General features: G+C 37.8%; 2 protein-coding genes across 2 annotated transcripts in view; one reads left to right on the top strand and one right to left on the bottom strand.

The window, feature by feature from the left end:
• The window catches only part of KIF18A (kinesin family member 18A), a 30,620-nt gene extending 12,067 nt beyond the window's left edge, over positions 1–18,553 (bottom strand). Inside the window, exons 1-12 of the mRNA XM_062494636.1 lie at positions 18,226–18,553; positions 17,343–17,500; positions 16,322–16,426; positions 15,239–15,349; positions 11,832–12,029; positions 10,395–10,568; positions 8,792–8,866; positions 8,431–8,540; positions 5,038–5,200; positions 4,336–4,500; positions 3,803–3,924; positions 3,388–3,626 (exon numbers count right to left, since the gene is read on the bottom strand). Coding sequence (XP_062350620.1) covers positions 3,388–3,626; positions 3,803–3,924; positions 4,336–4,500; positions 5,038–5,200; positions 8,431–8,540; positions 8,792–8,866; positions 10,395–10,568; positions 11,832–12,029; positions 15,239–15,349; positions 16,322–16,426; positions 17,343–17,500; positions 18,226–18,553 — 1,948 coding nt within the window. The remainder of the gene's footprint in view (positions 1–3,387; positions 3,627–3,802; positions 3,925–4,335; positions 4,501–5,037; positions 5,201–8,430; positions 8,541–8,791; positions 8,867–10,394; positions 10,569–11,831; positions 12,030–15,238; positions 15,350–16,321; positions 16,427–17,342; positions 17,501–18,225) is intronic.
• Positions 18,554–19,864: 1,311 nt separating this feature from the next.
• The window catches only part of METTL15 (methyltransferase 15, mitochondrial 12S rRNA N4-cytidine), an 86,115-nt gene continuing 82,717 nt past the window's right edge, over positions 19,865–23,262 (top strand). The window contains exons 1-2 of the mRNA XM_062494754.1: positions 19,865–19,876; positions 21,277–21,556. Coding sequence (XP_062350738.1) covers positions 21,293–21,556 — 264 coding nt within the window. The 5' untranslated portion in view covers positions 19,865–19,876; positions 21,277–21,292. The remainder of the gene's footprint in view (positions 19,877–21,276; positions 21,557–23,262) is intronic.

A 23,262-nucleotide genomic window follows, 5' to 3' on the forward strand; every position in this document is an offset into this window, starting at 1 on the left:
TCGTAATCAGAAAAGCTATTTATATGACTTAAAATACTTTATTTTTAATGTGAAAACACCTAAAACCAATTTGCATTTGAACATTGTCATGGCTCTCTCAAAGCATCACAGGCAAAAGTCTGTGTCATTAAAAAAGTTCTGGCAGTGATTACTGCCTCATGTTCTGCAGCATACAGAATTCAGTACTGTTGTTAAATACAGATGGTTTCCTGCATCACGACCAATTTAAACACATAGCAACTAAAGAGAGACCTGAAGTTTGTTCATGACTGAAACTTTCAAACAAGGCTAAGGGATGGATACTGCACACATCCCTGGACACTTCTGAGTTCAACAAAGGAGATTCAATTATTTATTTTGTAAGCCTACACTGAAAAGAAATGAATATTTTTCTCATAATGCTTTGCATTTTATAAATGAGAGCCATCTCACCTCTGCAGACAAATTTTACCTCAAAAAATTGTCTTTCAAATATGTTAACACAGGTTCAAAGTAATACCTGAGATTTGTTACTAGTAGATCTGGTACACACTCTTCCTCAACCTAAATGCTCCAGTCTTACATCTCATATAAAGGAATCGTTGTATTGCCATCAATTAACTTTTCTACCTTCTCCCCTACATTACGGAAGAAACTTTCAAAACAAGGCAACATACATTTGTATTAAATGGGAGATTAAAAAAAAATGCATCTCTGAGAATAAGAACAACCAAGTCACAAGAACTGAAATGCACTGCTCTTCCCTGATAACAAGATGCAGTCCATGCAAATATGTTAAATGTGAAATATGAGGATTTATATGAGGAATAACATCTGTGGTTTTTTTTTTTGTTTTGGTTTTTCTACCTTGGAGCAGTACCTTGAACTACCTTCCCAGTACCTTGAACAAGTTATAGATAATAAAATATCAAAGGTACAAGGGAGTTTGTTTTGTTTAATTTTTTTTTCTTTAAGTTCTTAGGTCAGCTGTTGCTAACATTTACCAAGCATACTTCCGAGATAACTTTAGGAAGCAGGAATTCGATTCTTGAATAATTTAATTTCATCTTTAAAGAAAAAAAAGAAATTACTACATCCTTTCCATTTCTGGTTAAGATGCTGCCCTTGAACTACTTCATATTCTCCCACACTAATGTATTTTTTCGGATTTATGATTTTTCTTATTAGTATCCTGCATACATTTTGTACAAGAGAAATATATTTCCACAACTCAGTATCACTTAATAGTCCAATTATTTTAAAGGTGAAGTCAAACAAACAATTGAAGAGGAGCTATTTAGTTGTGTTTGTGAGCTGAACAGGAAAAAAATTCAAGCACTAGTAATCGGAATAATTTTTTCCTCCCCACTTGATATTGACACAATCACTTCAATCACATTAGTATTTTAGGTAACCTTTCCCTAAAAAGTGCAAAATTTGGAGAACAGTTGTTTCTACCACGTTTTAATCTTGCATCTAACAAGAAGGGGAAAGGAGTGACAGTAATGCCTCATATTTCTTCTTCCAAAGATCAGAAAGCAAATAAAAAAAAATCATAAAAATCCACAAAGGATTTTTTAGTAATCTTCAGGCACCATTTACAACTGAAAAAAATCTGTCTTAGCTGAAAACAGTGCCCATTTACTTACTTGAATATAAAGTTCAACAAAAATTAGGATAAGAGAGTAATCTGAAAACCTACACAAGGTTTTCAAAAAAATCCCTTAAATAACATCTAATGATTTTAATAAAATGAAAAGTTCATGTGGAATTTAAATAGTAGTCATTTTAGTATTAATTTCACTAAGAACTGACCAGGTCTCTTACAACAAAAACTTCAAGAAAGGTAGAAAAGAAGTAACTTAATCAAGAACTCTAACATAGCATCAGAAATTAAAATTCACAAGAAGCATAACCTATATATGACAAGACAAAATCAGTACAATCAATATTTCTTTACAAAGGATATTAGAGATCTTCTGGATTCTTGTTCCTACCTACTCCATCAGAAAAAAAAAGTACTCCTACACAAAAAAACTCAGTATCTAAAAACACATGCTTATGATTTAAAATAAATACCAGCTTTCAACCTTGCTGAATGAATCCCTAACTTACATGGGAAGATTAAGAAGTGTAATGCTGCAAATCTGCTAGCAATTCTTTTCCTCCTCTCTGTAGGGACAAAAGCAAAACACACACTAAAAATAAAAACCAACCAAAAGTAAAAATCAAACCAATGCCACTCATGAAAAAAGCCCCAAGCCAACCAAAAAAAACAAACAAACCAACCCAAAAAACTCCAGCCCACTGCCAATGCAGTCTGAACATAGCATTGCAGACAGTGAGACACTATATCAAATATTTGGTATCAACAGCAGCACAAACATTCAAAAAAAATATCATACTCTCTTTATGAGAAGAGTGACAACACATGGTTTTGTTAAAATAATTCTCAAGCTGTACAGAAGAAGAAAGCCATCAAAAGGAGGGAGCTAATTTCAGTTTGCCAGGGGTCAATGCTTTTTTTGGAACTACTAGCTTTTGAGAAGCTGCAGTACTTTTTGAAGTAGTGTTTTTCTCTTTTTCCCCTTGTTGCCTATGGATGTCTGTCAGACAGATTATTAGCAGTAATGAGAAATCCTCACGGTGTTGGGTGCTCCCCACCCACAGCACAAAACATGCATGGGCCCCAGAGGAGTTGCACTACCAGGATGAAGTTTTGCATGTAATCCATCAGAACAGCATCATCTAATGAGGATTCTTCATCCCTTTTAACCCAGACTATGCTCCAGGGCAACTCACTTCACAGCTAAAGAAGAAAAAGCCAGCTATATAGTTATGGGGAAAAAATGGGGCCATCAGGATACAGCAAAATAGTCAGTTCCATGGTAGACCTGGGAAATCCTTTGATTCTTGGAAACATGAACTTCTAAAATATTGCAGTAAATTGATTCCAGGTCAACCTGTAATTAATAGTAAATCTCATCTCCCTCAAGGCTGCTATTAGAAACTACACAAAACTGTACCTGGTTAACATCTCAAGTTACTTTAACACAATTATAGCCACCTAACACTATGATTCCTTTCCCATCAATGTCACATGAAAGAGTCAAATGCAATTTTTAATAGCACTCCCAGGCTCAATGAACATTGATACATGGGGTACGTTATAACATGAAGAGGATGAATTAATCTGTTGCAGTGTGTCTAGACAATGAAAAAGTAAATTTCCTTCCTAGATCCAATTAAGAATGATGGAAAATTTATAGAAAGTGGGTCTGAGACTCAATTTTACATCTGGCCTCAGTATCTGCAGAAGTGCACAACTGTGTTTATGGATGATATCTGACTGTTGCAGGAGATATTTAAATGTATTTCCAATGGCGAAAAATTTAATTATATACTTACGACATGGGGTGTTTGGTCTGCTCACAAGCTGTGGGAATGAAAATATAGCTGACATTAGTACTTCATGTTTTTGATTCTGATTCTTTTCTTCAGTCTGGTCAGCCCAAGCCACCGATTTTTGTCTTTGAATCAGCTGCTCAACTTCTGCATATTCACTCTCATTTAAGTCATTTGTCAACCCAGCTTCTTTCAAAATCAGGTATTGCTTGCGAAGAACTGGAAGTGCAGTGTTTAGTACCCTGTAAAACAGCAGGAGGCAAGACAAGTTTGCCTAAGAAAACACAATTCTAACTCAGAAAACAAAAAGTGAGAAAAACCTTGCTTCTGTTTCAATTAAAACTAAATTCTCTAAATAGGTCTTCTCACAACTGTCAGAAGGTAAGACTTATCCCACTTGCCATGAAACCATACTTACTTTTCTGTTTGCTTATTATACTGATCTTGAAGGGACACCAGAGACAACATGTGCTCAATCTGGGCTTTCAGGGCCTGAACTTCTAGGTTTAAATGGCAATACTGCAGATCTTGATGAAGTTCCTTTAAATTAGGAATAAAAATGAAAATCAAACAGCTGTACATAAAACTGGTAGGAAGAAACTAAAACTTAAAAACAGCCTATATTGAAAAGCAAAGATGGAGTAGAGCTATATTATTATAATAAAGTTTTATAGTAGAAAAGCATGAATTATTTGATTTTTATTTACACGCATAAATATAACTTTGTAGATTCCTCTGATCAATAGTGTGTGCTGCAATCAGCATTAAAAATCCAACAGGCACACATGGATGCTTATCTATGCAAGCCCAAATACATTGGCCTCTTTCTGCATATTCTCTCCATAGATTTTACTTTATTTCAATTACTAAGCTGTTTTTAACTCAGACGCTTTACCCTTTCTCCAATTCTCCTCCCCTTCCCCAGCCATGAAAAAGTGAAAGGAATTTTACTTTTGGAATACACCCATCTTGACCCAGAAGACGCATTTCATTTTCAACACGGTGGAGCCATTTGGTATTTTCCTCAAAAAGTTTGGTCTGCTCTTCTTTTTTCTTTTGCATGCGTACATAGTGGCCATTAAGTGCTGAAAGCCTCAGATCCCGCTTGCAAGTGGCCTAAAAAAAATTCCCCCCCCCAGATAATCAGCTTTTAAGGTGAAAACTTTCAAGTTACAGATTTTTTTTCCTTTTATATAATATGACAGAGCAATTACTAGTAACTCAAGAATAGATATGAAGAAGCAATTTTTCTGTTTTCCTTATGCAGTATGTCCTGCAAAAAGCCTGCTAAAGGAAAAAGCATTGAGAAGCAGAATCCTCGATCTTCAAACATCAAACTCTTCTGATGTTTGAAGAGTTTGTACTGCTTCTAAAATACAACTAAAAGGCACAAAGCCAGCAACAGCAAGCTGGATATAAGCAAGGTAGTGTCCTAACAAGGCAAAGGGTACTCTTTTCTATTTACAAGACAACTATACTCTGTTGTTTACTTCAAAAATTAGGTCACTACATCAATAGTCAGAGAGGAGTGATAATCTGTGTGTCCCATTTTAATTAAATGCATTAGTTCATTATATATTCACTTAGGCAAAATTTACACAATTAGACCAAAATGAAGAGATGATACCCTGCACTCTGCTACACAAAACTCACCTTTTCTACTCTTTCCTCAGAGCATATCAGTTGAATTTGTTCATGACATTGATTCTGGTAGTATTTCTTTAGTGTATTTTCTTTTAGTTTTCTTTCCACCTTAAGGTATTCTTTTCTGATTTCCTCACGGTTTGCAAAAACATTTTTAAGTATTTCTTTGTATCTAAAATCAAATAATAATAATAATTAATTATTTTTAAAGACTTTTTGTGACCATCTTCTTTGGTAGGGGAATTCTCAATTCCAAATAAATAAAATAAATTGAAAAGAAAGAAGTAAAGCCTGTTATAGATAGGCACTAACTAAATATAAGTACATCAGTAAGAATTTTATGCATTTGAACTCAAAATGGGATGCAAAATTTTGAGAGTCATTAAAAATAAATCTTGTCACAATTATGAAGACTACACTGAGACTTAAAAGACTTATGTGAAGAAGCTTCAGATGCCCTTCCCTAACTCCAAAAGATACAAAATACCTAAGTTCTCTACTTCTTATATCAATTTATTAAACAGATCAGACTACTGTTGCCATAGACACACAAGGTGTTCAAAAACCTGCTAGCTATGTTCAAAAAATGGGAAAGCCACAGAGATCTTTGGATCTCACTTTTCCTGAAATAGCTGCATAATTTTCATCATTAATGGATGACAAAACTCAGGACATTCATCATGTTTTAACACACACTAGTGTAATAGGGGGGGAAAAAACCAAACTACTGGTAGATGGTACTCAAGGAATTACTGAGTAACCAGTTTTATGGTTACCTCTAGACTTGTACACAAGTTATAATAAGAAGACCTGGAAGCACTGCCATACTGCAATGTAACTTTCACTGGTGCTTCTTGACTTCACTCCTGACTACTGAAAATGCTTCAGCACAGAATGGCCAAAAAGATACTGTATATCTCAATAATAACCAACCTCATATACAAAGTATTTCATTACATCCTATGTTGTTGGAATGTTACATAAAAATAAAAGCACAGTTTAACATGCAAGTGTTCTAAAGACAAGCAGCATTTGAAATTATGCAGTTTTTAGTATTAAAAACCCCCACAAAATTAAAAACTGCAAAAACGCTAAAAAAACAGGTTCAACTTCAGAATAAGTTGAAGAGATGTTCTTGTCATGCAATTGACTTCTTGCCAGTGTTTCAGAAGTAGCAATTTTATTTCACCATCTAAAGTTTGAATAACTGAGTCTTTTTCTGAGTGTTTTATTACTTGTCTTTTAAAAATAAACAGAATTAAGAAAATAATAATTCTCCACAGATTTAGAAAGACTAGAGGTTTTCACTGAGTATCTAGAGGAATGCTATTGTATCTAGGTGTACTAAAACACAGAATTTATAAGTATCATTTCTTCAAGAAACAATAATAAGTTAATGGTTGAAGTCTATGATCTTTGAGGTCTTTTCTAACCTAAAAGAGTCTATAATAATGAAACAGCCATCTGCAGAGTATCAGGGTTCTTACCCTACACTGTTCCTATCCATACTGCTATACTATAGATTGCACACTGCCTGGAGGATTTTTATCCTCAATAGCATCCATAGAAACACAGTTCCTTCCAGCTGCTTGGGAAACACAGTAATAAGGAATCCAAGAACGAATCATCACAGTTTCCATCACAGTAAAAAGCTGGGTATAATTCAGATGAGGGTGGATATTCTGATTCTATGTACCCTCCTTATGAGGAGACATTATTGGTAAACCAACCTTTTATGCACCTATCTTCACCAGTGTTCCAAATAAAGCATAAAGTACAGAAGCCTTTGTGGATTCAGTCTTTCAATAAGCACATTCCTGTTCTTATGGAGTTACCTTTACCCTCTGGTCTTCACTTGAAAAATTACAAAGTTACCATGTAGGCATATCCAGGGTAGGAACCCCCTCTACTACCTAGTGTCAAAGTGCTCAAGGACCTACTGTTGTAGGTCTTTGTTGCAGGTCTGAGGTTCCACCAGTGTCCACCATCTACCCTCAACAAGCTCAAAACTTGAAAGATTGGCAGACAACACATCTCCAAGCTTTAGAAGAATGAGGAATTGTATTTAGGTTTTAAGAAGCAACTGGTATACTCAGTATGTCTCTTTCAGATAACAGTGATGCAAAGATCATGGGCAGTTGGACCTAAATACAAGATCAAGGACGAGGGTCTCTTCCCTGTCCCAACTAAAAGGGAGAAGGCAGCAAATTACCTTCAAAACCTGTAAATGAATGGGAGAAATCAACTCATTACCCACACCAATCAGAATGATCAACCTGGCAGGATATTCATAAGAAAGAACGGGATATCCACATCATTTCTGACATCCAGAGGGACTATGATAGGTTTACATGTGGCCCTTTAGATTTTCCACAACAATGAAATGCAAACAAACATTCTCTGGCCAGCAAATCTTGGCATAGATTATGTCCAGCCTTTTGAAAAGTTATTTTAGAGACCTTGCCCTTGACTGACTCTTCCCACACACAAAGAATGAAATAAAGGGCAAATCACAGGAAATTAAATCAGTCTTAAAGACATACAGTGCAAAAATATGCAGGAAAACTGTCAGAACTATCAACATGACTTAGAAGCCCACACTTCTTTCAAAAATTAAATTTAAATAACCTGAATGAAAGGGTTTATTGAAATGTCTGGAATGCCACTAAAATAAAGTATAGTTACAACAATGTCTTGTTTTGAATGGTTTTTAACTCTACCTCAAAATTTTCCAGGTGAACAGATTCAAAGGGCCAAATAAATAATTAAAAAAAAGATAGCTAAATTAACTTAAGTAATTGTCAGAAATAAAAGATATGCAGAGACCCATCCAGAAAGTCTTACCCTCTAAAACCTACCCTCTTCATGGAATACAATGGCTTCTGCAACAAATTGGTACATTTTGTGTTCTCTCATGAGACTGTCACATAAGAAAAGATAGGAATACTTCCAAGAAGAGGCCAAGAAATATTAAAGCAATAGAAAATAAAGAATCTACAAACAAGTGAACTCTTTGCAGAAAATCTTCCAGGTTTTATCTCTCTTAAACCTTGTAAGAAAGAATTGAATTAGTGCCTGCCAACAGTCTCAAGAGCTGCTGTCATTTATGCAAACTACATTCTGCCTACCCACAAACACAACCTGTTAAGCAGCTTTGCTGGAAGCCAGCATTCATATACTCCTTCCTGTCACATGTCATTTCCCACATCCCCCCCTTTCATTTTAAAACCACCACCAAATTGTTCTAAAAAGAAACGAATTAGGCAAAACCATACCTAGATCTAGGTAAAGCAATGTTGAAATGAGGAAACAAACACTGAAAAGAGAAGGATTGTTTTACAAATGCTTTTACAAGTTAGGAAAACTTAACCTCGAAGCAAGCTCATAATGTGATTCATTTACCTTTCTATTTCCACTTGCTGGTTGTGTGAAAGTTCTGCAGTATTACGACTTTCAAGAGTGCTTGCTTGTTTTTGTTCGTATTCTCTCAGTTTCTCCTTCAACATTAGAATCTAAAGATTCAAAAGAAGCACCTTTTAGTTGACATATGGTTTTGTTTCTTTTTCCAAAATTATCATTCTGTGCTGATACTGAACAGATTTACAAATGGCAGTGGTGATATTCCTCTCAGAAGACAAAATTTTCTTACTTCAAAATACATTAGAACCATATTACCTTACAGATTCAATCCCATAAACTATTTTTATATTCAAAGTCAACAGTTAACCTTCCAACCTCTTAACAACAGATTTTTTTTACATACCTCTTTCTTTTGTTCAATGCAAATTTTAGCATACTGGCTTATGTGACTGTCCAAACTAACAACGTTGCTCTTCAACTGTGAAGAAACAAGTTAGAATTTAATTGCTGCTCCTTCATGTTTTCATGCATAATAAACACACTGTGTCTATGTTCTACATAGTTATACATACACTATATCATAAAGAGATTCATAATATTCTGACTTGCACAGCAAGACTGTCAGCTTTTGCTGTCACCTGTTGCACACCCATGGCCAGGATATTTCCCTCAACAAACCAAGAATTTACATATGCAAGCACATTTTGCATTTATTCTGATTAGTTTTACTATTTAAATGTCTATCTCGTGCATTTTATTCTAAAAAGCTACCTTTAAATAAGCAACAAATGGAAATTACAGTGAACCCTGTATTACATAAAAAGAATTAGGAGCTGCAATAAAAAAGATAATGAAAAATAAAATTAAACAATAGAGTGCAGAAACAGGACACTACAGGTTTTCATTTATCAAGACAATCTCACTGAGCTTCTTGACTCCAGCTGAATTCTACCTGTACAAACTCAGACTGATTTTTGTACCACTGGTCAGAAAGGTCTTTAATATACTTTACAATTTTCTGAAAAAGTAATAGCAAAATACTAAAAAAAGGATGTGAATTCTACCAACTGAGGATTATTTCTAAATTTCATGCTCACAAAACAAATTGCTTCAAACTGGCAGCATCATCTCATTAACAGAGTGGCCTGGGATGACTTTGTGATGCTGAGTTATATCCCCATTTGTATGTATAGCCCAGAAACAAGTTTTGTAACTTTAAGGCTGGATCTGAGAGTGAAGGGGGGAAGGAGAACTGGTGGAATGTCTGACGTGGTTGTTTTCAAAATAAGAGATAAGAGTTTCATGCTTGGTCTCCTGGACTGTGTTGTTGTGGTGGACAGTGGGAGAGCTGTCATATGCTTTTAGTTAGTTTTTGACTAACTCAAGCAGACAAGTTGCCTGGATGGTTTGTCTTTTTTCCTGGAATTATTTGAACCTGTTCTGGACTAGGGACCCAGGGGGAGCTCCAGGAGCTCACACCTGTGGCCACTGGGGCCTGGCCTGGGCAGTGGCATTTTCCAGCACTGGAGGGACTGAGAACAGACCAAGCCCAGCTAGCACCCACAGGAGAGAAGACTTCCTCAATTTGCCATCTCTTCAGAGTGGCAAGACATTTGTTGTTTGGTATTGTTCATTTCTTTTTTTGTGCTTGGCAATACTTGGCTGGTTGAATAAGCAGGTTTTTTCCACTTCTCTCCAAGGATATTTCTTCCCAAACCAGTTGGGGGAGGGGCCGTTTGGGTTTGTTTCCTGGGGGGGAACCCTTTAGAGGTTTCCTCCCAAATTCACCCTAAACCAGGACATGGAGCTATGTTGATTTTAGGCCAGATCAAAGATGTACTATGTATCTACTACAGCTATCAGTCAGATAAGGAAGAGTTGACCATAAAGAAAGATGGAACTAAATTTAAGACAAAAGTGAAAGTAATATTCCAAAAGAAATTATTTTTTCTCTTAATAGGATTATTACACTTTGACAAGAGATCGATAAATACCAACATACTCACAGAAGACTTGATATCCTTTGCTCGGTTTGCATACTTAAGAGTGTTATAGGTATCATCATAAAACAAGGAAGATGGGCTAACAGCAGCTATCATTATTGTTCGGCAATTTCCTCCAAGAGAATCTTTCAATAAACGAGTAAGCTTGCTGTTTCGATAAGGAATGTGTTTCTTGCTCTAGAAAGAGTGAGATATATTATATATATACACACATGTATATTTATGGTTCAGTTAACTGTACTTGAAATAAAAGTCTGCTTAGGATTTCAACAGTAACAAACATGACAAACAGCCATGAAACTTTTCTTTGACGTAAGTAATTTTTCTTTGAAGTCTCTATACATTGCAAACATTTTAAGTCTCCTGGAACTGTTCAACACCTTTACAACACATGTATTAGCAAAGGTATGCTATGGTCTCTGGATATTTAACTCCTATTTTTGTGATGGGGCAACTAACACAAAAATAAACTACATTAAACTATTTTCAGTTTACAAAATCATCCAGGTTAGGAAGGACCTCTAAAATCCCTGTAGTTCAATCCCTCCACTCAAAGCAAGGTCAGCTAGAGTAAGATGGCAAGGACTATGCCCAGTAGGATTTTTATTACCTCCAAGCATAGAGATTTCACAACTTTCCAGACAACACAAACCCTGCTTTATGAAGCTACAGAATTTTCATTTCATGATACTAAGTTTGGTCACCAGGAGCCAAATCCCACATCAAATAAATCAACACGATATGTCCATGGTACAGATTTTAAACTCCACCTTCCCCTCCACCAAGATGGTGATGAGAACATGCAACATCAGGAAGGGAGATTAAAACTGATTTTCTCCTGGCATATTTGTAGGAGGAATTTGCTAGTTGAGCAGAAGGAGAAAAAGAGTGTTATGGCAGACAAAGGACTTCATTTATGACAAACCCTCCTGAACACTTGCATTGTCCTACACAACTGTACCTGCTCTTGCCCTGAGCAAGTGAGCCAGATCAGGAGACTGACTCAACTGCTTTGAGCAGGAATGTGTATGTGTATGGATGCATGCAAGATCCCAAAAGAACAACTTGGAAGAGGTAGTGCTTTAGCCTGTAAAAGCTGCTTCCATCTAAGTTTAAAGGTTAATTGTAAGGTCATTCATGACTTACGCAAGCTTCTCTACATATGCTTGATTTTGAAAAAAATCAAAGTAAGAAAAGCAGGTACTATTCATCTTTGACACTCTTAGGCAGCTGCACATAGTTTTTGAGAATTCTCTCTAACTGGGACTGTGTTTCAGCTATCACAGATATGATGGAGGAAACCCTTAACACAATCTTATATAAGAAGGACAATGTGAGCAGCATCAGCAACACAAACCACATTATTCAATCAGCACAGCACTTCTTTAAGTGCTTTCAGAACACTGGGAGGTGAAGACTACATGGGAAAGCAGCACATACCTTTGGATCTGCCAATGCATTGATGACATTTCCAAGAGCAAGCAGGGACCGGTTAATATTTGTTCCTTCTACAAAACGAGCCCCCTTGGCACTTGTTGCATTGGCACGTTCAGATCCTGCCAGGTCAATCAGAGACATTTTGGCAATACGAATATTTTGATTAATACTAGCTGTTTTATCTTGCTGCCGTAGGTAAATCTACAATAAAAAAAGAAAGAAATTATAAAGTAAACACTAACCAATCTAAGCAATAAATTCATGTCATAATGTAACTGCTGTCTTAAGACATTTGTATTGGAATCCTCATAATCCAAGTTAAACCTTTTAGTATCTAATGTCAACAGGCACTTTGGTCTAATGGAAAATAGTGACCATTTCTGACACCTTTTAAAGTCCTTTGTTTCATATATTAATAAGGGAAGAGGCAGAGTACAGTTGCAATGAGTTTGATTGAGGTGGAATTAATTTTCTGCACATAAAGCCCACATAACACACACTGGTGATGAGCTTTTGCTGAACAGCAGTTCTATGGTGTCAAGGCAGTGGGCAAGAGGTTGCAAGCAAACAGCTGATCTCAACTGACTGAAAGTTGCTCTGAGTAGCCATTGCATGAGGAATGGCTGGGCACTGCTCTGATGGTGGCAACTAATTGCCCTGCCTGCCACTTTCCCTTCACTTAAGTGAACCACAAGGTACCTCCTCTTGTTTCTGATTCTCCCTCTTGCTCTGCTGCAGAGGATGACATGACCAACTGACCCAGGCTCACAAAGCAGCAAAGATAAGTGAGTTTTTTAACAGGGAAAATTAATTTCAGAGCTCTTGATTCTTCTGCACTAAAAATGAGTATCACACTCTTGAACTTTCAATTGAAAGAGGTGCTCCTTACTCGAATGCACATTTAGCAGTACAACATAAAGAGATGTATAGGGATAAACCAGGAAAAGGCTGACCTTTCAGTGATTTAGACTTAATTGTATCTCCCATTAATAGGAAACAATACTAATTTAATGCTGTGAAAATACACTCCAGGACCTTTTCAGATGTGATGATTCCTGAAGCCACTTGCTTCCTTTCATACCATCTTCCCTGAAATTTTCACAGTATAAAAAACTAAATGCTTCTGCTTCCTTCTGCTGGTGAAGGTTTTATCTTTCTTCAGGTTTATAAGACAGTAGGCAAAGCATGAATATACAGTCAGCAAGAAGCAAAGTTATCCTTGGATGGCTTTTTACTTTTTCTGTATACATTTCCCCTTCTTTTGTGTTGAGTGCCTTCCCATTTGTTAACACGGCTAGTGGTTACTGACACATTAATGAATGCCCTTCTGGATAGTGAATTAGGAAAGAGCTTCCATGAATACAAGGTGACTGACTAGTAAAGACAGCATCTCACTACTTCTGTAGTTTTAAGCTTCATGCATGAGAAATGAAGTCTTCACAGTAACTTGTAACAGAAAACAGATTGACAAGTATTAAGAATAAATAAAATAAAATTCTTATGACTCGCCATCTACTTCAAATACATGTTCCTATACTAAACAGTACAACTACATTCAGTTGTACTGTTCCCAGCATAATAGACAAAAAAACCCCAAACAAAAAATAGAACCTCAGGCTGGGAACACACTACCAGAGCAATACAGTAACTACCAATGAAGTAGAGAAAGGTAGTGACAGCCAAACTGTGTTGTATGACTCAAGCTTTTGTAAAAATTCAAAAAGATACAGGAAATACCCCAAAGCAGAACACTCTCAATAGAACAGTGTGGCAATTCAGCCTTTCTTTTCAGATGCAGTAGTTGCCTGACCCAGATAGATATTTCAAACCTAAGACATATGGTACAGTAAGGCAAAACTTGCATCTCTAAAACCAGCTCAGAACATCCTGGGCCAAGACTTAATTTTGGAGTTAGTTTAGTTAGTTAGTTTCAGAAAATATCCCGCTCCCATGAAGTTAGCAAGAAAAGCCAGAAATAACGCAGCTCTACAAAAAAGCAACTCTTAAAATAATAGAAACATTAAAAATAAAGAGTAATCACAACAGCACTGGGGATTTCTCATTGCTTATCTCTGGAAACAAAGACAATTCTGTTATGCAGAAGGTCCCAGATTTGTGGACATATATGAGAAACTGAAGTGATTTATTTAATTGCTTGCCACTTTTAGAAGCGTACTGAGAAAAAGCCTGCCAGATAAAATCTGGAGCTTTCTCCTAAGTAAAGGTAAGCAAGATAAGACATCCCAGCCCAGCAAGTAAACAAACAGAAACCAGCAGTTCACTCTGATCTGCCTGTAGGACTGTACCTTGAGCCTTTCTAAAGGCAGCATACATACACCACAAGGCAGCTCTCAACCCAAACAACTTTAAAAGAAGTGTTTGTGCAATCGTGTACAACGCACAACAAGGGCAGACCTCAGGGGAAATTAAAAACAGGAAGGATGACTTCAAACATAAGTTTAAGGTATGTAGGAAAACAGAAGCTTTTAGAGGGACAATGACTTTCCTTCTGTTCCATATTTAGAAGCTGGATTATTTTTAACTTTGCTATAGTTATTTAGCATTGTCTAAGTCTGCATATACTGTTAAGAACTTCCCAAGAGTTAAGTGCTCTAATGCAAGGATGAAAATCAAATGTATTTGAATATTTTTCAACCCAGAGTAGAACAGATAAATAATTCAAGATACTGCTTAGGTTTTAAATATCACAGGTTGTATTTAAAAAGAGAAGTCAGAGGAACAAGCCAGTGTAGCCAACCCCAAACATCTTTGGAGAAGGGTTAAGCTTTAGCATATTTGTACAACTCATTCAAAACTCATTTCTGAAAACTAAATCATCAATTTTCTAAAACTTGATCTATACCAGGATATTAGGAAATAACTTTATTGTAAAAATTAACATTAACCAAGAAAGTAAAATAAGAAAGTACTACTTGAGATTCTTAGTTTATATTCAGGCAGAACTGCATTCTGTAAATTATTTTTCCCAGAGAAATGCTAAGCAACATCATGAAACCAGAAAGCATTAGAAGAATCATCAATAACTTTCAGTTTATAAGATTACAATATGGAAGTCTATTGAAGCTTTAAATTACCATTTTACATAAGTTATTTCTTCTAAGAAATACAAGTCAAGAAGGTATAAGTACATACTTTATATGTTATAAGTTCAAACAATTGGAATTAGAGATCTCTTCATTGAATCCATTTATTTGAACATAAACACTAAAGAACCATTACATGCTTCCAAGGAATAAGGAGTCAACAAGAAGAGTAAACTGAAAAATTTAAATTCCCTCTTCCCCAAACTAAGGTTCAACATAGTTTCAAAGTACTTCCACTGTATCCAACTTTAAACAAAAGCTACTACTCACAGTCACGACCACTGTTTATTGGCTGGATCATCTTACCTGAAAGACAGCGTGGGACCGGGAAGAGGAGGCATTCACATCTGTGGGATGCTGAGTTCTATTTTTATTTCCATAGTCCAGCATCTGAAGGATTTCCTCAGCTGATTTAGGCTTTAAGAGTAGAGCACAAGACAAATACAGGTTTCTTTTCTTTTCCATCAGCTATAGGAACACACCGATTCTAAAATACATTTACATTAACACTCACCTTAGCAAACAAACAAAAAAAAACAAACCCCAAAACATCTTAAAATTTTAGCTACCTAGAAGTAAGAAAATTTTCCTGTTTGAAACTGAGGCACTTCAAACAAACATTCTCAGCTAAAAAGCAGTAAGGTGTACTTAAGTGCAGCAAATTCAACCAGAAAATACTTTTAGTAAAGAATTTAAACAAATCTGAAATATTCTCCATAGTTAGAATCAGCCTCATTTAAGAATGTCTGGACTTAAATGAGTATATCACTATACAATGCATTAGCACAAGAAAAATTTTTTCCTCACAAGACCTAAGGTTTGGGAACCAGGATGTTCACAGAGATAGCCAAACTTAGCATATTGCTTCCTGTCACAACGTGTAACATACAAAAGAAAGCTGCAAGAAAATCGGTCCACAGGAATTGATTTTGAGATGGGAAAACTAAGTTCTATCACTGACCTTACCAAAGAATCTCTGTGCTAGACTGGAAAAGTAATTTAACATGCAACTTTTCAAACGTGATTATTTACAAACAGAAACAACCTTTAGACTTCACAGCAGTGTAGAGCACTCCAAGATGGTAACGAGGGCAATACCAAGATACGTTAGCCAAAATAAGAAAGCTTCCAACATCTACTGGATGAGCATCAAGCCAATGGCACCCTTTTGATAACAAGGACTGAATGCTTTTTATATTTGCATTCAATAAGACTAGCAGGTTTTTTTCCATAATGTACTTTTAACTAATTAGATTTGCAAGTTACAGGTGCTTATGGCCAGAAAAAAGCCCACAAGGAAATTACCAAATTCCATACAACACTCTGAACAGTGGGAATGTTTCTTAAATATCTCAAGCACATTTTAAGTTTCTATAGATATTTACATACCTGATGCAATGTTAGACCTTGAACTACCACCCCTTGCTGGCCATCTTCACGAACAGCCAGAGGTCCAGAGTTGACCAGCAGATCACGTATCTGTTCATTGTAAACCTTCAAAAGGCAATTTAAAAGATTTTATTAAAATATCCTCCCATAATTGACAGAATTTAAAAAAAGAAATCAGTATTTTTAATACTCCTTTAAGACAAAGTAGTGAAATCCTGCTGCAAGTTTTTAACATTTTTCCTATAGTGAGCTTAAGGTATTAAATTCACATGATTTCTTTGTATATTTCAGGAGCGAATAATTCTTTCTAGTAAATAAATCTGCGTTCTTTATTGAAAAAAATTACTTTTTTTTAAAAAAAAAGAACGGTTTTGCAACAAGCATGAATCCAAAGCATTTATTTTTCTCCACTGTACATCACAATCGATACTTCAGCAGTATTTCTTAGTTCAAACCTACTTCTGTTATCTTCTTTCTTGGTCTATGAAAGCATACGGTAATGCAAGCTTTCCCCATCTCCTTCTACCCCTCCCAAATACCAACTAGAGTCCATTAAGACTTTGAAACAGCTAAAAAGATAACCATTTTACTATCACTACTCAGCAGCAGTGCCAAAACACTTACCTGTAAAAACAGAACATCATTCTGTTGTGCTTTTTCACAGTGCTTATAGATGCTACGAAGAAGTCCTAAAATATTACTCTGAAATTATACTTTCTTATACACATCAACAGATGTTCAGAGGCATGTAATTCATTAGCAAAACACAAATAATGAACATTCAGTTCATACTATAGATACTATATAGATAATATATTAGAAGGGGTTGTTTTTGGGCAGCCTTCTGTAAAACAGTAACAGGTGCCTAGGAACACCAAGTTTGCAGAGCACAATGCAGTTCTAGTCCAATAAGGACACAGTTTGTCAAACCCCAGAAAGGACCAGAAGAAAGCAAAACAAGCTTGTCTTTATTTGGAAAATATGACTTATTAAAAGCAACATACCAAAAACAAGAACTCACCTCTAAATAAGAGACAGCAACATCACATGTTTTATCATCTTTTATTTGATCCATGCGTTTATAAAGTGTCATCATAGTTAAATACATGACTCCAGGATCTTCAGGAGAACCTAACATTGTATGAGTCTTTCCAGCTCCTGTTGCACCATATGCAAGCACTAAATTTAAAGAAAAAAAATAAATAAAAAACCAACCAAACAAAAAAGCCAAGCAAAAAAACCCCAACAAAAACAAAAAAACCAAAGCAAAAATACGCAATTTGTTTTTAATGCAATCAGAAACACAAGTCAAATAAACATTCACACACCTCTGTTATTCTTCAGAACTGTTACATAAATGGTTCAAGTTTCTTACTTAGGCTGTACCTTTCACATCTATAACTACAGAGATGTTTCAAAACAAGACTTTTAAATTTTCAATTCAAAATTCATTCACTGATATGTTACATTAAAATATTATCTACTTACTCTTATAACCCTTAGCCATCAGCTTGTTGCTGATGGGCACTTCATTTCCTCGACACATTTCAGGAGCCAATTAAAAAAATCCCAAGTCTAAAGAGTTCATAAAGCAGGTTACCACGCTATCAGTGACACAACTGCTTCTGCTTGAAGAACTCTACAGGACTCCCAATAGAATATATATTTCAGATAAAATTCCCAAGTCTATTATAACCTTAACACAAGCTTATTTTAAAAATAGAGTGGAGCTATCCTAACTTCCATATGCTAAAAAGTCAGCCTTTAAATCTATGAATTAAACCACAATGTTTCATTTCTATCTCAGGCTTTTTTAATACCTCTGCAGCCATTGGACAGAATGGTAGAAACTTTGAGAAAATCACTTAAATTTTTCAATTAAAGAAGATAAATAGCAAAGTTACCTGTACAGTTATATCCATTTAGGAAGCCATCAATTAGATTTTTGGTAGTATGCTCAAAAACTTCCAACTGGGATGAATTGTCATCAAAAATAGCATCAAACATAAACTTAAGATCTTTCCTTTGTCTTTTGTTAATATCCCTATGGGTCACTCTCTTCCTATTAAAGAAGCTAACTTCTTCTTCCTTTGGATCAAAGACCAATACATGCCGGTCAATAACACGGACAACCCTGCTAAAGCTGCCGTGTTTTTCCTTTTGGGTCTCTGGACGGACACGGACTACCACTTTCACATGGCTACAGACATCATCTTCCTTGGCTGGAGTCATCCCTTCTGTTCCCCAGCTTCACTTCCGACACTCTCAGATCGAACAGCTGAATCTTTTCTGCAATTGAAAAGATAGGCTTTATTCGCAACATAACGCCTTTCATTCTTTCAAACTTCTGCGCTGGATCCACCCATCACTTGTCAATGTACTTCGCCAACAGCAGTGAGACTTTGGGAAACACTGTAACTGGCCTCAAAAGATTACTTTATTCGTAACAGCTTTCAGAAAGCCGACTAGCACTTCCCCAGTAAATTCTTAAGTTCATTTCATAACTTAAACTACTAAATGATCCACGGGCTTTCCTTTATAACAGACCAAGCTTTCAGACGACATATCACACTTCTGTAGACTAAAGCAAGTAGTTTTTGTGTTCTACAGCAAAAAGAGGAGCTGACTACGTTGCACTTCCTGGATTATTGATACAGTCACGTTGCACGTAGATTTAAAGAGAGTTCAAGTGGGATTTACGTTAACGTGCCTTGCATGGGATGCAGTAACCGATACCAAAACAGAATTTCCTTTAAATTCAAAAAATGGGCTCATTTTTGTTGTTCTAACAGCGGGACGTTTACTCACCCTTAAAAGCGGACAGCAACCTACATGGTAAAAGCTCTCAGTGGCGCTTTCGCCGCTCCGGGGCCGGCTCGCCCTCTCTCAGCCGAGCCGTCCCCCAAACCCGCACGGCTCTCTTACCCCAGGGCAGACAGCAATTCTCGGGGCACGCCTCCAGGCTCGGTCCTACGGCCGAACAATTCCTCCCCGTACCCGCCGCAGAGACGCCTACCCCGGCACCCACCCTCCGGGCCGTGGATCCCGGCCGTCCTCCGGGCTCTCCCTCCCGGGCCGCGGATCCCGGCCGTCCTCCGGGCTCGCCCTCCCGGGCCGCGGATCCCGGCCGTCCTCCGGGCTCGCCCTCCCGGGCCGCGGATCCCGGCCGTCCTCCGGGCTCGCCCTCCCCGGCCGCGGATCCCGGCCGTCCCCGGGCTCTCCCTCCCCGGCCGCGGATCCCGGCCGTCCCCGGGCTCTCCCTCCCGGGCCGCGGATCCCGGCCGTCCCCGGGCTCTCCCTCCCGGGCCGTGGATCCCGGCCGTCCCCGGGCTCTCCCTCCCGGGCCGTGGATCCCGGCCGTCCCCGGGCTCGCCCCCCGCACTCACGCGCCGGGCCGCAGCGGCACCAACCGCCCTCCGCCGGCCGCCGAATTCAAACAGACGCAGCAGCCCTCCTCGCCTCCTCATTGGCTGCTCCCCGTGACGTCATCAGAGCGCCGGCGCCAGCGGTAAGCGCGTGGGGCTGGGCGCGCGGTACCGTGTGCGGAGCTTGCGGGTAGGCCGGGAGTGGAGGGAGGGAAGGGAAGAAAGGGAAGAAAGAAAAGGAAGGAAAAGAAAGGAAAAGAAAAGAGCACGCCCGGGGCTGACGGGCGAGCAGGCGGCGTCTGGCTCCGCGTATCCCGCCAGCCCGACTTGGGCGGGCGTAGCCTCTTCCTCCCGCCTGTCGCGGGGCCTGTCGCGGACCGGGGTGCGGGCTGCTGGCTGCTGACGCTTCTCCGGTCGCCTCTGATAAAAAGTGTTGAGGGGTGGGATTTTTGTCCTTGCTGCCTTTACCTTATGCTTTAGTACAAATCTCGGTCTTGAGGCGGCAGCCTGCGGTCGTGCCCGACTGCCCCTTTAGGACTGCGCTGTTATAGAATACGCTTTCTGCTCACTTCTAAGAAAAAGATCTCTAGTTGCGTAGAGCGAGGGTGATTGTAAGCAAACTGTATCCCTCGTATTAACCACTCGTTCTGGGTTCGTACCAGTGTAGGTCAATGTTAGTAGGATGATGGCACACGCTTGTTTCTGCTTTAACCCCAGACAGCCGCTCCTCACTCGTGGGATTTGGGAGAGGAGGGGAAGGGTGAAAAGGTAGAAAACGCGGGGGTTGAGATACAGATAATTTATTAGGTAAATCAAAAGCTGTGTGGACAAGCAAAGCAAAACAAAGAATTAGTTCACTACTTCCCTTGGGCAGGCAGGAGTTTAGCCATCTCCAAGGAGAGCAGGGCCCTATCACAGGTAATGGTTACCTGGGAAGAAAAATGCCATCAGTCCAAACATCGTCTTCCTCCCACTTTCTGTGTGGAGCATGTTGTCATTTGGTCTGGAATATCCCTTCAGTACATTTAGGTCAGCTGCCCTAGCTGTGTCTCCTCTCTGCTGTGCTCAGCAAAAATCCAAAACACAGCCCCATATAAGCCACTGTGAAGAAAATTAACTCTGCCCCACACAAAACCAGCACAACATTCCATGGTAATTAGTTTATGTTTTTTGTAGACACACTATGATTTGTTGCAAAACCTCACACCTGTGTGTCTGTTCAAAGTTAGAGTGATACAGTGCTTTCAGATTTAAGGGGGGGGGGAATTACTGCCCTGCTGAAGCCTAAAGAGAGGAGAGTAACTTTTTCAGCATATTCTTAAGCAGGAGAAATGTTGGTAGCTTCTGGCAAGGTGAATTGAAGAAAAGCATGTATTAAAATCTGATAGCAAAAAGAATCTGCTTATTGCTTGAACATGATGGATTTATAGATAATCTTGAAAGTTCTGAAAACATTTAGCTGACGTATCTATAAAGCTGCCCAACTTGGAAAGCACGTAGCTTTGCCTATAGCATTTCTGCTTTGTTACTTAAATACACTATTTCAAATATTTGTTTGAAAGTAATTCCCAACATCTACTGCTCTTCTAGGTTGATCAACTCCAAAATGTTATCTCAAAATCTGTGCCAAGTTTGCAAATGTTTGTTTCTGTGCAACCTGAAACTGAATTCAGTAAATGTGGCTGGTTTGGCTAGAAGGATCTATTCTTCATCAAAAAAGCTTTCTGACTCTGAGTCAAAGGACCAAACTGTCCAGAAATGTGAAACTGAAGAGTTGCCTCAAAGTACAGAAAACAATAACTTTGGAAGGTTGCACATACCAGTGATGCTAGAGGAGGTTGTTAATTGTTTATCCCCTCAGCCAGGTCAGGTAAGTTAAATGATTAATTAACATTTGTGTTACATTAACAGTCCAATTTGTGGAATTTGTAGGAATAACTTTTGTTTAGAAGACTAAAGGGATGCTCTTAAACTATCAGTTGTACCTTTAAATTGTTTTAAAGTTCAAGTTAAATATCTGTATTCAAACTAATAAAATTCTGGTGTCTTTGTGCTTGAATCCTCAGGTAGGTGGTTGATTAAAACTGTCATATTTGACTATTCTGTTGCTTTTTGGCTTGTCTTTCTGAATTGCACTTGCATGTTCTTATGGTTATGTTAATTACTCATATGACTGGGGAATTCTCATGTATGGTTATCTCATCAGTTTTTGAAGAGCCCTCTTCCTCTTGTATAAGAGGTATTAAGTTTGTAGGTTTTAAAAACTGTTTAGCCTCATTAGCATGGAACTAGTTCAAGCCTTCTTTAGGTATGGTACTTTAAGTAGTTTGCTTTTGGTACCTGGGGTAGTTCAGGTCTCCATATTGATACATCTACATTGCATGTGTAGTCCAAATATATGGTTACACACATCCTCGAAAAAGATACACAGATGTTTTTTGTCTGGGTGGTCTTAGTATTAATTTAAAAGGGTTTTAAAAATAATGTAAATTCTGAAATAGTGTTCCCATTTCAGATATTTTTGTCTGTGATTTTAGTGCTTGTTTTAGCTTCATGCAATCTTACTAACTTAGGCTTACCAATGTGTAGTTTTACTACAAAGACTGAGGCAACAGATGAAGAAGTACAAAGGTCAATGTGTGTGTATGTTTTTATTTTTGTTTGAAAGCAGCATGGTCCAACAGTGGCAAGGTGATAGAGCAAGTTTGAGGTGGATTCAGTGATCAAAAATTTGCAGTCAAATCTTGTTGTGTTTCATTGTGCATTGCTTTAAGTCTTTGAAGAAGCAGTGAAAATGCAAATAGTGTTGATACACATTAGCATGCACATGTCTCTTGCATGTGTTCTACTGTTGAAGATACTGAAGTTAGAGAAACACATAAGGAACTTTGAGTTCAGATTTGATTCTGATGTCAGAACTATGACAACATTTTTACACCTTAAGTGAACACATAAACTGTGATACACTATGTGAAATATTTTTTCCAGTTGTGTAAGTTTTTACTTGGATAAGAAGAGCCTGATGAAGTCAGTGTTCATCTCTTTATTTATGTAGAACTTCTTACTTGGCAACAGAACTTGTAAGAGAAGGTATTTAAGGTTATGAACTGCAGAGAGTAACTATTACTGCCCCTGAATACTTTTTCTAATTTAAATATTTATGAATGTAAAATAGCTTATTGTTGGGATGGGATTTTTTCAGGTCTGTATAAATGGTTTTCCAGATTCCTAGGCTGGTAGTGAACCACTAATGACTGCTATAAGAGAACCCAAAGAGAACTTTACCTCAAAGAGAAGCATTTATAATACTGCTAACCTGTTCAGCATGACTGGAACTGGAAACTGTTCAGCACTTCTGTTTCTCTTTCTCTGTATGTACTTGCAGCACTTTCTGAAGCCTTGAAAAATAAGTAGTGTGCAAAAGGATGCAATGTGTCAACTAAGTTTTGCTAGTAGAAGTGAAATTTTGAACACGGATTGAGACAGTTTCTCACTAACCTGAGTGGTGGTAATCAGTTTGTATTAACACGGATGTCAACTGCGAGTGCCATATAAATTTATATTTTTAAGATTATA

This window comes from Cinclus cinclus, chromosome 6 (genome assembly GCF_963662255.1).
Source record: "Cinclus cinclus chromosome 6, bCinCin1.1, whole genome shotgun sequence".
Lineage (NCBI taxonomy): Eukaryota > Metazoa > Chordata > Aves > Passeriformes > Cinclidae > Cinclus > Cinclus cinclus.